General features: G+C 44.6%; 1 protein-coding gene across 2 annotated transcripts in view; it reads right to left on the reverse strand.

Moving 5' to 3' along the window:
* The window catches only part of LOC126106913 (apoptosis-stimulating of p53 protein 1), a 315,526-nt gene that overhangs the window by 140,897 nt on the left and 159,514 nt on the right, over nucleotides 1-15,115 (reverse strand). For both annotated transcript variants that reach the window (XM_049913332.1, XM_049913331.1), the window contains exons 2-3: nucleotides 10,032-10,203; nucleotides 4,811-4,984 (exon numbers count right to left, since the gene is read on the reverse strand). In XM_049913332.1, the coding sequence (XP_049769289.1) occupies nucleotides 4,811-4,984; nucleotides 10,032-10,203 (346 nt within the window). The remainder of the gene's footprint in view (nucleotides 1-4,810; nucleotides 4,985-10,031; nucleotides 10,204-15,115) is intronic.

Consider the following 15,115-nt stretch of genomic DNA (forward strand, 5'->3'; position numbering starts at 1 on the left):
GAAAAAATGGGACATTACGATATAGTAATCAAACACGAAGCACCGTATGCAGTCGAAGCACTGTCCAACTGTCCACCACCAACCGTGGCCCATTTGAAAGACTGGAGATCAAAGAAAGGAAGATATTCAAGAAAAGTCCTTGACCGCAAATTCCACAAAAACAAACTAAGCCGCATCAAAAAGGAAACCCTTTACCAAACTACGGAAAAACTCTCAGACACGAAGACGAAAAGAAGAACTGTTTTATGGACACATCCTCAGAATGAACACAAATAGATTAACAAAAAAAATTGTGGCTGTTTCTGAAACAAAACAATTGTTGAAAAAAATGGAGTACTTAGGCGGACCAAATCACAAAAAACTTGCTCATAGATAAAACTGTAAAAAAAAAAATCCCAAGGACAAGAAAGATAGATTCCAAGTCGAAACGGAAATCAAACAAACGATCCAAATATCTCAAGAAGAAAGGAAAACAGGATCAGAGAGAATGAAACAAAGTTGGTTAACAGAAAGGCACAGAACATTAAAAGTTGACTGATTTAATATATGCCAAAGTCGGATGAAACGAAAGAAGAAAAAAGAGAAGCACCCAGAGGACAGGGTCGTATGCTCGTACATAACATCGACGGGTAGCATTCACAGAAATCACTGGTATCGGAAGTTACACTTTAGCTCATACCTACACCAGACTCCGGAGAGGTACAGTAGATGGTTGGTTACTTACCACACCCGGACATCCACCTGTCCGCAAAGCGCCTGCAGCTTCCGGTGTAACATCAATTTTTATAAATCACAGAAAACGCATTTTAAAGTTGGTGGAGTGTGGAGGGATACAAGTTGTGAATTCGTATAACGCGATTTTAAACTGTGACATTTCGCAACTAAAAATCCCAGTTAACGAAAAGTAGCATTCACAGAAATCACTCATATCAGAAAGCCACACTTCAAGCCGACCCTGCAGCAGATGTTAGCGAGATACAGGAGGATCGTTGGTTACTCACTGTGCACGGCATTGCCCTGTCTCTAGACGCCATATGCCCGCGAAGGGCACGCAGCGTTCAGTGTAACATCTAATGCGATAAACCACAGAAATCGCATTTTAAAGTTTTGAAATATGGAGGGATACAAGCTGTGAATTCGAAAATGTCATTTTAGACTGTGACAAATCGCAACCAAAAGTCGCAGTTGCCAAAAAGGGACATTCACAGAAATTACTGGTATCGGAAAGTCAAGTTTAGCCCATACCTACAGTAGAAGAAATTTGGAAATTTGTGGTAAGTTCCTATGCAACCAAACTGCGGAGGTCATCGGTCCCTAGGCTTACGCACTACTTAATCTAACAGAAACTAACTTACGCTAAGCGCAACACACACACCCGAGGGAAGACTCGAACCTCCGACGGGGACAGCCGCGAGAGCCCTGGCAAGGCGCCGTAGACGCCACGGCTACCCCGCGCGGCCCTACACGAGACGTTAGAGAGGTACAGATAGATGTTTGGTTACTGAATGAACTCGGCATTTCGCTATCTCTGGGTGTCCATTTTGCTGCACAGTGCCCGCCGCTTCCAGTATGACGACTAAGGTGATGAATCGCACAAATTGGATTTCAACTTTTTGTAATAAAGTGGAACACCTGCTGCCGTCCTTTCGACGTTTCAATGATTCAGTACACCATCTTCGGGCTTTAACTGAGGTTAACGGGTTAATGCCCGAAGATGGTGTGTTGAATCACTGAAACTGGTAGCTACACAAGAAATAACATCAAAACGACAGCTGCAGGTGTTCCATTTTTTTACATAAGTGATCGGCCAAAGTCCCTGAAATCTTCAGTTAGAAGGCTGAACACACGAAAACGAAAAGAAAAAAAAAAAAAAAATACAACTTGTGAAACCGTGAACTGTGTTTTTAAAGTTTAACAAGTGGAAATAAAAATCGCAGTGACCGGAAAGTAGCATTCAAAGAAATCACTCATATCAGGAAGTCACAGTTTAGCCTATATCTACAGCAGACGTTATACAGGGTGACAAGTATTTAAACCGAAAAACTCTGTGAGGTTGTAGGGGACATCAAAAGAAATATTTATCCCTAATGTCATTTTTTCCTGTGAGGATTATTTAAACCGATGGAGGCCGTTGTCAGAGGGCGTATTACGCGCTTCAGTTGCAAGCAACTGCTGTCGACCAGTGTAGTAGTGCATTGTCTCTGTTTACTATTGTAGCGATACACCTGGAGTGAATACACTGATGTGGTTGGTGAGTAATATGTAGCGCACCACGACGGGCGAGCTGCACAGCGGGTTTATCAACAACAATATCCTAATCGCCGTATCCCGCATCATACGACATTTGCTGCTTTGTACCAACGTCTGCGTGAGACCAGGTCATTTAGCAGATTACCTGGACAGGGACTCCGTCGCACGGTAAGAACGCTACAATTTGAGGAAGCTGTCTTGCAGCATGTGGAGCGGGATCCTTCAATCAGCACTCGTGCAATTGCACGTAACATGGTGACGAATCAGACGAATGTAAGAACAGTCTTTCGAGAGCAATTGTTACACCCATTTCACTTACAGCGTGTCCACAACCTGGAACCAGTTGATTATCCACCCAGAGCACAGTTTTCGCAGTGGTACCTGGAACAGTGTGAAATGCATCCTGCATTTCCATCCTCTGTGTTGTTTACCGATGATGCAACGTTCGGGGGTGATGGAGTCTTCAACATGCACAATTCGCATGTTTGGAGTGAGGATAACCCACTACTAACGCTCATCAAGTGCGGTGCTTCGTTAATGTGTGGATCGGTGTTGTTGGGGACTGGTTAATTGGGCCGTATCTGCTACCTAGGCCGTTAAATGGCAGGCAATATTACAATTTTCTCGTCAGAGCATTGCCATAATTGCTGGAAGACGTCCGACTCCCTACAAGACAACACATGTGGTTCCAACATGACGGGGCGCCGGCACATTTCAGTCGTCGTGTGCGTCGATTCCTGGACCGACGGTTTCCAGAAACGTAGATTGGCAGAGGTGGTCCTGTACCATGGCCTGCTCGATCCCCAGATACGTCCCCTCTGGACTTTTTTGTGTGGGGAGAGACGCTCAACCTTGTTTATGCAACTCCAGTTGCATCAGAAGAGGATGTGATTGCCCGGATAGTAGCAGCAGGAGGAACAATTCAGGATACTCCTGGGGTTTTTGCCCGTGTCAGACAGAACATGATCCGACAGTATAACCTTTGTTTACGTGTCAATGGAGGCATTTCTGAAAATCTACTGTAACTGAAATTGGGTTATGTTAATGTGTTGTCTCTTGGTCATAAAAAATGGAAAAGTGTTTCTTGGTTTAATTAATTTGCCGCCAGAGAAATCTTCCTCTACCGGTTTAAATACTCCTCATAGGAAAAAATGACATTAGGGAAAATATTTGTTTTGATTTCCCCTACACCCTCCCGGAGTTTGTCGGTTTAAATGCTTTTCACCCGGTAGAGGTACATATGGATGTTTGGTTACTGACTGAACTCGGCATTTCTGTGTCTCGTGGATCCTGTTTCCTGCACAGTGCTCACAGCTTCCAGAGTAGAAACTATGGCGATAAACAGCACGAATCGCATGTTAAGTTTTTGGAGTGCGGAGGAACTCATGAACCACGATTTTAAAATTTTGACAAGTCACAATTAAAAATCGCAGTTCGGATCTCTAATGAGCAGACGTCAAAGAAGTAGAGGCAGGCAAGTACTGTGGACAGACTAGAGATGGGCAAACTAGTTCATCCTTGGGAACTAGTTCACTGGTGATTGCTCTTTTTTGGGAACCGTTCATTTTTACTCGTTCATCGTTCATTATGCTTGGTATATGGTTGTTATGAAAAACTGAAAATTAGTAGCATAGGTGGTTGAAGATGGAAGGCACCAAGAGGGGGCACTTGCCTCCCCCCCCCCCCCCGGAGTACAGAGTTTTTATTCATAACAGAATTCGCACACAATTGTAATTTTCGTGATTCTGCAAAACATCTCGTTTAGCCAACTGTAGCGTTATAGTACTCCGGGCCAATTTTTCGTGCGCCACCCTGTACCACTGAAATAATAGTGTAGGTGTTACCGTATTATTTTTACAAAATGTGAAACCGGACACTCCCTTACGAAGCGCGGGCTTCATTTGGTGTAAGTCGGTCTGCCTTCCATAACAATGAACATACTCTTTTACCTTGGATCAAAAAAAGACGGAAAATGGCCACTCGTGTGTGCCGTGCCGACGTCCTCTGCATGTGTAATAACAAAAAATCTTGCCTTTTTACAAGTATTCCTTCTGCTGTTTCTGGAAATAGTGATGTAAACTGATACGCCGTTTTGTTACCTGAAAAGATGTATGTATTAAATACCACGTAATTTTTTTGTAGTATACATAATTATAAGATACATTTTAATTACCGGTCGTGGACACTGAATAGCATACGAAAAGAAACAGACGTTCAGAGTTCAAAAAAGTTTTAAAACAGATCTAGAATAGGTGTGCGAAGCGAACGAAACAAACAACTCGATACTGAACTATGAGCAGTCGGCAGTGGAACTGCGACGAGTGGCCACGCGAAGAAGCACGAGTGCGGCCGACCGAGACCGAGACAGAGACAGACGGGAACGGGACCGAGGCAGGAACGAGACCGGCCGTTTCCCGTTCCCGCGAACTACAAGTAGAAGGCCGCGACCGAAGTGAACTATGAACGACCGTTCCTTAGAATTCGTTCCTCGCTCGTTCCGTTCGTTAGTTCGCGGACGGCCCACCCCTAGGACGGACAGAGAGACGGCTCGGCTACTCACTGAGCGCGGCGTTCCCCTGCCGCTGGGCGTCCACCTGGCCGCGCAGCGCGCGCAGCTTCCGCAGCTTCAGCTCCTGCGCCTCCACGCGCTCCCGCAGCCTGCGCAGCCGCTCCGCCTCGTGCGCCCTCTGCTGCTGCTGCTGCTGCTGTTGCTGCTGCTGCTGTCCCTGCTGGCCTGCAACAAACACCTCGCCCTCAAATCACACGACTTACAACACAAAACAGAATACTGGGAAAACAACTGGGCAAATGTTTCGCGAAATGATTTGTCCAAAAGTAAGAAACAAAATAATCATTTTGACAGCCTTCGAATGATGCTCGAAATCGTGTACAACAGATGTGACTGCACAGTCCACATAATGTGATGTTGTTGTTGTTGTGGTCTTCAGTCCTGAGACTGGTTTGATGCAGCTCTCCATGCTACTCTATCCTGTGCAAGCTTCTTCATCTCCCAGTACCTACTGCAGCCTACATCTTTATGAATCTGCTTAGTGTATTCATCTCTTGGTCTCTCTCTACGATTTTTACCCTCCACGCTGCCCTCCAATACTAATCTGGTGATCCCTTGATGCCTCAGAACATGTCCTACCAACCGATACCTTCTTCTACTCAAGTTGTGCCACATACTCCTCTTCTCCCCAATTCTATTCAATACCTCCTCATTAGTTATGTGATGTATCCATCTAACCTTCACCATTCTTCTGTAGCACCACATTTCGAAAGCTTCTATTCTCTTCTTGTCCAAACTATTTATCGTCCATGTTTCACTTCCATACATGGCTACACCCCATACAAATACTTTCAGAAACGACTTCCTGACACTTAAATCTATACTCGATGTTAACAAATTTCTCTTCTTCAGAAACGCTTTCCTTGCCATTGCCAGTTTACATTTTATATCCTCTCTACTTCGACCATCATCAGTTATTTTGCGTGATAGCACCTTCCTTTTTCTCTACACAGGCCATGACTAAATTCCCTTTACAGCCGTTGAGGGCTTGTATTTGGAAACAAGACGGATAAGTTTAGCACAGGAACTCATTTCCGGAAACGTACAGTTTTTCCGCTGCACGGAAAATACCACAACCGATCTCCCGCACTGTCAGCGCCACTGACTGGGGTAATACGAGGGTCGTTCAATAAGTAATGTCCCATATTTCTTTTCTCAGAACATATTTATTGTTAAGAATCAGAATTTTGTGACAATATACATCAATATCTCTTGCCCATGCACTATTTTTCTATGCAGTCTCCAACACGTTCTACGGCCGTACGCCAACGTTGTGGAGCAGCATGTATTCCGTGCTGGTAGAAGCTCTTGCCTCGTAGGCGTTCAAATGGTTCAAATGGCTCTGAGCACTATGGGACTTAACATCTATGGTCATCAGTCCCCTAGAACTTAGAACTACTTAAACCTAACTAACCTAAGTACATCACACAACACCCAGTCATCACGAGGCAGAGAAAATGCCTGACCCCGCCGGGAATCGAACCCGGGAACCCGGGCGTGGGAAGCGAGGTCTCGTAGGCGTAGCCATGTTTTTACTGCATGACTGACACACTCGTCACCCAGTACAGAATCTTTAAGCGGACCAAAGAGATCGAAATCCGAGAGTACCAGGTCTGGACTGTAGGGGGGGATGAGACAGTTATGTCCAACCAAACTCGGCGATGTGTTCCGGGGTTCTCAGACTTGTGTGTGGGTGTGCATTATCGTGTTGGAGCAAGATTTCTGGTGGATTCTTGTCCAATCGAACGCGTCGGAAATGGTTCTTGAGTTTATTCAGAGGCTTCACGTAAGCCTCTGAATTGATGGTTGACCCTCTTGGCATCATATCCACGAGAATGACGGCATCACAATCCCAGAAGACTGTCACCATGACTTGTCTTGAATTCCGTCTTTCGTGGTGAATGAGGATCATGCCACTCCATGGACTGCCTTTTTGTGTCCGACGCAAAGTGGCGCACCCAGCTTTCGTCTCTCGTAACGATCCAAGACAGGCCTCCCCGTCGGTCTCATACCCTCCAACTATTAAGATGAAATGGCATTTCTTTGAATGTTGTGATCCGCTGTGAGCATTCGTGGAACCCACCGTGAGCACCTTATTGAATATCCGAGAGTCTCTATCATTGCAGACGCACTTCGAATGCTGATCGACATCTGTAGAGCCAATTGTCCGAGTTGTGATGCGCCGGTAGGCACGAATAATGGTATCCGCACGATTCAGCACGTCTGGAGCAGTGGCTGTGACAGGACGTGCCGAGCGTGGCTGATCATGGAGCTCTGTTTCTGCATTTCCTGAGGCTGTGACTTTCTTTACCCATCGCCCAACTATACTCCTATCAACTGTAGCATCGCCATACTCTGTACACAAACGCTTGTGGATGTTCACCGCGGTTTCTTTTTCTCCACACAAGAATTCAATAATAGCGCGCTGCTTGTAACGTGAGTCGTATGTACACGCAATTTTGACGCTGTACTACGGCTCTGCCGTATGCCAGAACGGTTCGAAACTTCACCGGCGCATAAAACAAGTATCAGATTTGAAGCATCAACAAGGTCGTTTGTCTATGTATATTAATAGCTTTAAAAAATGTCGGGAACTACTTGTTGAACGACCCTCGTACATACGCTATTCACCGACCAGCATCATTCGGGAAAGTGGTGGGACTGGACGGTGCCAATATTGGGAATTTGTACGAGTGCCGATAACCACGCCGTTGAGCGCCCCACAAACCAAACAGCATCATCATCATCATCACCGATCACCTAATGTCCCGTGCCCGTATGTATACATACCGTTTCATGGCCTGTTCGGAGTGCAGTTTTTTAGTCTTTCCTCACACGTTCCTTTACTCGTATTTTTGGCAAAATTTCAAACACCTTGTACCATTTTACATTGATGAATGTTTTTTCTATGCCGACAACTCCTATGAACGTCTCTTTTTTTTTTCAGCTCTTGCTCCAGCTATCAATTTCAACGTTGAAACTGCCTCTTTGTTGCTTTACAAAAGTCAAACTAACCTCATACATAAAATCCCCAACACTCTTTCCCATTTTTCTATGTACGAGGGCCACTTCAAAAGTCCTGCACACTGCGCACGCGCGACCGTTACGGTGGCGTGATTAAGTTGAAATTCATGCTAGTTGTGAAAGAGACTTTAGGCGTGACGGTCGTGTATGAGTTTTCTGGTTCGCGTGGCTGTGTCGTGAGTAACTCAGTTTTAAAATGGAAGCCGCCACCGAGTCAGGTCAGATTATACGTAGTGACCAGCGCTCCTAAATCAAAATCGAAAGAGGCCAGCGGAAATTTACAACGCTTTGACAGTGATGTGTGGGAATAGTGTAGTGGATCGCAGCATAGTATCATGGTGTTCTGCTCGTTTCCGTGAAGGTCGAGTAAAAATGGTTCAAATGGCTCTGAGCACTATGGGACTTAACATCTGCCGGCCGCTGTGGCCGAGCGGTTCTAGGCGCTTCAGTCCGGAACCGCGCTGCTGCTGCGGTCGTAGGTTCGAATCCTACTTTCGGCATGGATGTATGTGATGTCCTTAGGTTAGTTAGGTTTAAGTACTTCTAAGTCTAGGAGACGGATGACCTCAGATGTTAAGTCCCATAGTGCTTAGAGCCACTTGAACCAGTTGAAATTAACATCTTAGGTCATCAGTCCCCTAGAACTCAGAACTACTTAAAGCTAACTAACCTAAGGACATCACACACATCCATGCCCGAGGCAGGATTCGAACCTGCGACCGTAGCGGTCGCGCGGTTCCAGACTGAAGCGCTTAGAACCGCACGGCCACACCGGCCGGCTGAAGGTCGGGTAAGCACTGAGGACAATCGAAGAAGTGGAACGCCATCAACTGCAACAAACTACACCTCTCAGGTTACTGTAAATGACATTTTGAAAGAGGATCGACGAGAACATGCGAGGAAATTGCATATGAGGCGAGAATGTCTGTCACTTTAGTTTACAGAACCATAAGTGAAAAATTACTGCCAGATGGGTTCCGTATGATCGGAGTGAAGAGCAGAAAGCAGCTCGCAAAAGAATCGTTGAAGACTTGCTTCGACATTATTGAACAGAAGGAGAACAATTTCTGAAAAGAACACGAGATTTTGAGCCAGAAGTTACGTCTCAGTCGTCGCAGTGGAAAAGTTGTGACACCTATGAGCGAAAAAAATCCGTCGCCAACAGTCAAAGATGAACCTGATGATGATCTTCGGAGTATGACACGAATGGAGTCATAGCTACAAATGGAGTGCCCCAGAGGGACATCTGTAACAGGTGGGTACTACAAGCTGTTTCTGCAAAATATTTTGCGTCCGAAAATTCGTCAAACAAGACCTGACATGCTGACAGCTGGTATCCTCATTTTGCACGACAATGCAAGACCATATACTGTCCTACCAATGAGAGAAACGCTCGACTAATATGGATGGGAAATACTTCCCCACCCACCATACAGCCCTGATATGAGCCCATCAAGCATCGCTTCCCAAACGGAACGAACAACTCCGTGGAAAACGTTTCAGTACAACTGATGAAGCTTCCAGTGAGGTGAGCCGAGTAATCAGATAGCTTAACAATGAAGGTGCCCTATCCGGAATATAGAAGTTGCCATTAGCAAGAATGGAAATTATACTGAAGACCTGAAACCATATTTTGTAAAATAAATTATTTCCTTCAATTCCGCCTGACGGTGTGCAGAACTCCTGAAACGACCCTCGCATTATACTAGTCAAGAACTTGGATGCATGAACTGTTAAGCTGACTGCGGGATAGTTCTCAAACTTGTATGCTATTACTATCTTCGAGTCTGTGTGTATGATAATTTCCCAAAACCTGATGTGTTAATTATGATAGAAGCAGAGTGTCTAAACGTGTTTCATTGTTGGAATACGTGTACCTATTTGCCTTATAGGGTATTGTCGTGTTGGAAACTAAGGCTGATCCAGCTGAATGGAAATGCCATCAGGCTGGAATTGGAACTGCAGCTGCCGCTTGAGAAATAGAGGTGGCAGGGTGTTGTCCTGTTAGAAGATGACATTCATCCTATTGGCTGGGGAAATTGGACCTGCTGCTTGTAGCAGCACTGTGTGGTGGGGTGTTGTCCTGTTGGAAAACGACTCTAACCCTGGTGCCTGGACGGGAAGTGGATCTGACGCTTCTCGAAGCACCGCGTGGTGGTGCGATGTCGTACTGGAAAGCGGCACTCACCCTGCTGGTTGGGCGCGCCCTGCGGCTGCAGGTGCAGCTGCTGCTGCTTGAGGAAGCGCAGCCGCTGCTCCCTCGCGGCCAGCAGCTGGCGCTGCGACTCTATCTGCGACTGCTGCCGGCACGCCATGTCGCGCAGCTCCCTCAGGCTCAGCGCCGGAACGTCGCCCGGCAGCTGGAACACACAGCACAGCGCCACGTTGCAGAAGGATCCACCACCAGAACCAACACATCTCGCAGGTACAGTTTTGCAGGGACATATATTATGCTCTAAAACAGTGGTTCCCAACAGGTGGTCCGCAGACCCCCAGGGGTCCACCAGCTATGCCAGAGGGGCTCGCAAGATGCTATTACAATAAAAAAATATATTAAATATATTTCGTATGATAACAGATTTTTTATTTTGGCCGCTTCCTGCATGAGCAGTTTTAAGCTCAATATTTTTTCAATGATGAATATGTCAATGTCTTTTCTAAGTACCAAAAATAGAAAACGTATTAAAAGACTCTTAATTTGGCTTTTTTAGGTACTTGATACTGTAATATGACAAGGTACCAATCATGCTCGATGATGGGGTGGCTCTAAGCACTATGGGACTTAACATCTGTGGTCATCAGTCCCCTAGAACTTAGAACTACTTAAACCTAACTAACCTAAGAACATCACACACATCCATCCCCGAGGCAGGATTCGAACCTGCGACCGTAGCGGTCACGCGGTTCCAGACTGAATCGCCTAGAAGCGCACGGCCACACCGGCCGGCGATGAGGGAGTCCTCGAGAAAATTTTGTTGGGAACCCCTGTTCTAAAAGTACAGGCTGTTCAATTAGTTTATTCTATAAGTAAGTTTTCATTAACGAACTTACACCGTAAATTATCGAAAATTACAGCACGTATTGAAAATATTGTCCACCCATTTCTATGCACTTGTCGACACGTTTGACCATGTTCCTAGTAACCTTTGTCAGCTTTGCACGTCCTTTTTCGTTAATGGCTTTGGTAATGTTCGTCTTCAGCGCCCGCTGGGACTGTGAATTGCTCCTGTAAACAATATCTTTCAAGTAGCCTCGCAGACAGAATTCTGGACTACTAAGATCAGGGGCTAGGAATGGCCACAATCCTGTCGAAAAGATTCTTTCACCAAAAAAAACCCTGCAGCATCTCCATAGCAGAGCGAACTGTGTGGCAATTGGCACCGGCCTGTTGCACCCAGCAGCCGCGCTCATTCTCCCGCAGTAACACTACGAATTGTTGGATAATGTCTTGGTAGACGGCAGCATCCACAGCTGTTTCAATAAACAAAAGTTCTATTATTCGCCGCCTTGAAACCACGCACCACACGCCAATTTTCTGTGGGTGTACGGCAATCTCAATTAACTATGCGGGTTGTCAGTGTCTCACATCCGGTGGCATCACTGTGAAAAAGATTTGATCTACAATACCATTTTGATCTGTCTTTTCTTCAATTATTTTGTCATATAGAGATTTTATCTTTCATAGGTAATTTTGTAGGTGCTGTAGGCAGTGTATTAGGTATAATTTATTTTTGACCGTAAATTCACCATAAAAGTGTCAGAGCTCTTATCTTTATATATTTCCTTTTATTAATTTTATTTGGTTAACTGTATTCGTCCTTTATCACAATTGCTTTCTATAATAGTTATCAAAATTTAAAAGCCTGCTACATGTATTTTACCCAATGTGTTTTTATCAGATTATGGTTCTAACGTAAATGAAGAATACATCTAAGCCGATAGTGGCGACATCTATAAACCATACAGGCAAACAGGTTTCTGGTTACTACTGCACTTTAGTAGGTTTTGTACAGTAACGCCACTTGAAAAATGACTGTGTGGACGATGTGGCCTATTTTACACCATATTTTAGTTCTACGTGACGATACTTTGCTGAATGTATTTATATGTTTTGACGATGCCATTATGTCTTTACCACATTACGACATGGTGTAGAACAGGTACGCTTTACCTTATTTTATCTGTACATTTCCCAGTTTGTATGAGAGTATATCGTGATATGAAATGCTGCCCGCTAGGAGTATATATTATTTTTTATATTGTAGATCCGAAGATGGTCATTCTGACTGAAACCGATCACCGTCGAAGGAATTTATACTGTGATCAAAGACTGGAATAAAAAGAAAACATTTGACAGTACCAGGATCACTGCTCATATTCACGACTATGTCGCAGCTGGTACAATGCCACTGTTGCCTCTAACGTGAGTCTTGAACCACTGACAGTAGTGAAATAATCGGCATTATTCAGCTCGTGGAAAACCTGAGCATGGTGCGGATGACATTTCAGTATTCTTCACACTGCAGTGTGGTCTGAACCACGCGACACTTTCGTTTCCTGGCATAATCTACGCAAAGACTTATGGGGAGACGTCATAACTCCTGCTTTAATATCCTGCATAACTTGCGTCGTTAAAACTGACCTCTGGCACGTGACCTCTGGCACGTTTCTTAACCTGATTCACGAAACTTTTTACCTACCTTCTGAATAACATTTTCGTTGGTGCTTCCTTTTCAAATTCCTCCGTAAACTTTCGCAGAGAAACGTCATGAGATTTCATCAAAAAATAAGTTTTAATCACGAATACACGTTCTTCAACAGTTAAGTGCATTTTAACAAACAAGACACGATTACGCAACTTCGTCCGCAGTTGAGAATGTTTGGAGCACTATGGGCACATCCCTCAACTCTCTCTTGATTTTGACGACCTGCCGCGCCAACTGGATAGAATTTGGTACGATATCCCTTAGGACATCCAACAACTCTATCAATTAATGCACAGCCGACTAACTGCTTGCATAAGGGCCAGACTGAATCAACGCGTTATGACGTGCACAATTTACGGAGCTCTTTCTATTGAATAAATCGTGCAATTTTTCTGAAATTGTAATGATTTTTTTGTACTTCGGCCAGTCGGTGAGCAGTGTTTGTAAGTATACAAATGGTGTTCAAAAATTTATTCCACATTTTGAGAGATGATGATATCGGGGTGATTATAAAAAAGCCTACGCGCTTTTTTCAAATTAAAAAAAACCACAAAAAAACAATAAAAACCCACTATATTTTAGTATGAAAATCTAATTAACATTTTACATGTTAGCCTTACTCAAAGTAAAAAGAGCCATGTTTATAGAAGGCAACTGTGACAATAATTTATTTTATTAATATTGTATCTTAACTTTTATTGCAATATAAGAAACAGCAGGGCAAGACATGAGGCACTCAGAATCTAGCTGTCAGAATGGGTTAGTGTTTCGATTAAATTAGTCACAGGAATTTAAACTGAACTTAATGCTCAATATGAGAAAAAATCTCAAAAAAGCAATAAAGCCCATGAAAGCCCAATATTATCCATTGTGCTGTTTTATTTAATACCCGGTTTTTTGTTAATGCTGGATAGTATGGATGAAAACAAGGAAAACATCTGCAGTAAACATGGGCTGTGAAATGCAAATCTTAAGAGCTATGAGCACTTGTTTATCTTCGCTGCTGTGAAACACATGTCTTCTATTGGAATGTCTTCGCTATTACGAACATGCGGTAGACATCGGTTAGTGTTCTTACTGCAAACAGTACTCACAGTTTCACAAAGTGCACTGCATACATTAGTTCTAATCGAACCAGTTTGTGTTTTAATAAGCATGCGAAATGCTTTTACATTTTGGTTTTATCTTTGCCTTTAACAGCATAACGTAAGCCTGTTATTCCATATGCGAAATGACAGACATGATCTTCTTTTGTATGCCGGCCGATGTGGCCGAGCGGTTCTAGGCGCTTCAATCTGGAGCCGCGCGACCGCTACGGTCGCAGGTTCGAATCCTGCCTCGGGCATGGATGTGTGTCATGTCCTTAGGTTAGTTAGGTTTAAGTAGTTCTAAGTTCTAGGGGACTGATCACCTCAGATGTTAAGTCCCATAGTGCTCAGAGCCATTTGAACCATTTGTTGGAAGTGAGGGCCTGCAACCGACCTGTCTGTGTATTAGATACACTGGACCTACACCTGAAACTATGGTCTTGCGTGCGGTTTTGTACGACACCAGGAACACTCTCGTAGTTATACCACGCAGCCTGACTGCAGAACTATACGTCAATCTGTTGATTCGAAATGTTGCCCTGCCATTCATGAGCAGCATTCCACGGGGTCTTTTCCAACAGGATAATGATCGTCGACAAACCGCTGTCGTGACCCAATATGCTCTACAGAGTGCTGACACGTTGCCTTGGCCTGCTCGATCACCGCATCTGTCTCCAATCAAGCGTATACGGGATATCATCGGACGACAAATCCAGCGCCATCTACAAACAGTATTTAATCGTCCCTGTATTGAATACCGAAGGGCAACAGGCGACGAGCTCCTTTACAGAAATTGACATCCGGCAACACAATGCACGCACGTTTACATGCTTTCATTCGATAGTCTGGCGGTTACACCGCTTAATAATGTATCAGCATTCACATTTCCAATGGCTCATCTGGCGGTTACGTTAACATATGATCGTGCAATGATAATCACTTAAACGTGTTACTTACACAAATGTATTTCCGACATTCCATTCCTCTAGATTATTTGTGTTGCTATTTTTTCCGTCCCCCCCATGAACCATGGACACACCGTTGGTGGGGAGGCTTGCGTGCCTCAACGATACAGATAGCCGTACCGTAGGTGCAACCACAACGGAGGGGTATCTGTTGAGAGGCCAGACAAACGTGTGGTTCCTGAAGAGGTAGTTGCAGGGGCAACAGTCTGGATGATTGACTGATCTGGCCCTGTAACACTAACAAAAACGGCCTTGCTGTTGCGGTACTGCGAACGGCTGAAAGCAAGGGGAAACTACAGCCGTAATTTTTCCCGAGGGCATGCAGCTTTACTGTATGGCATGGAGAGCTGCATCAAATCAGTCTCAGGACTGAAGCCACAACAACAACAACATTTTTTCCGTCATTGTATATATACAGAGTGTCCCAGAAAAATGGCGACAAACTTCGAGGGGTTGTAGACAGTGTCTTGAGAAACGAATCGGGGATAGGAGCCCGCGTGTGGAAACGTGATC

The sequence above is a fragment of the Schistocerca cancellata genome, chromosome 10 (genome assembly GCF_023864275.1).
Source record: "Schistocerca cancellata isolate TAMUIC-IGC-003103 chromosome 10, iqSchCanc2.1, whole genome shotgun sequence".
Classification (NCBI taxonomy): Eukaryota; Metazoa; Arthropoda; class Insecta; order Orthoptera; family Acrididae; genus Schistocerca; species Schistocerca cancellata.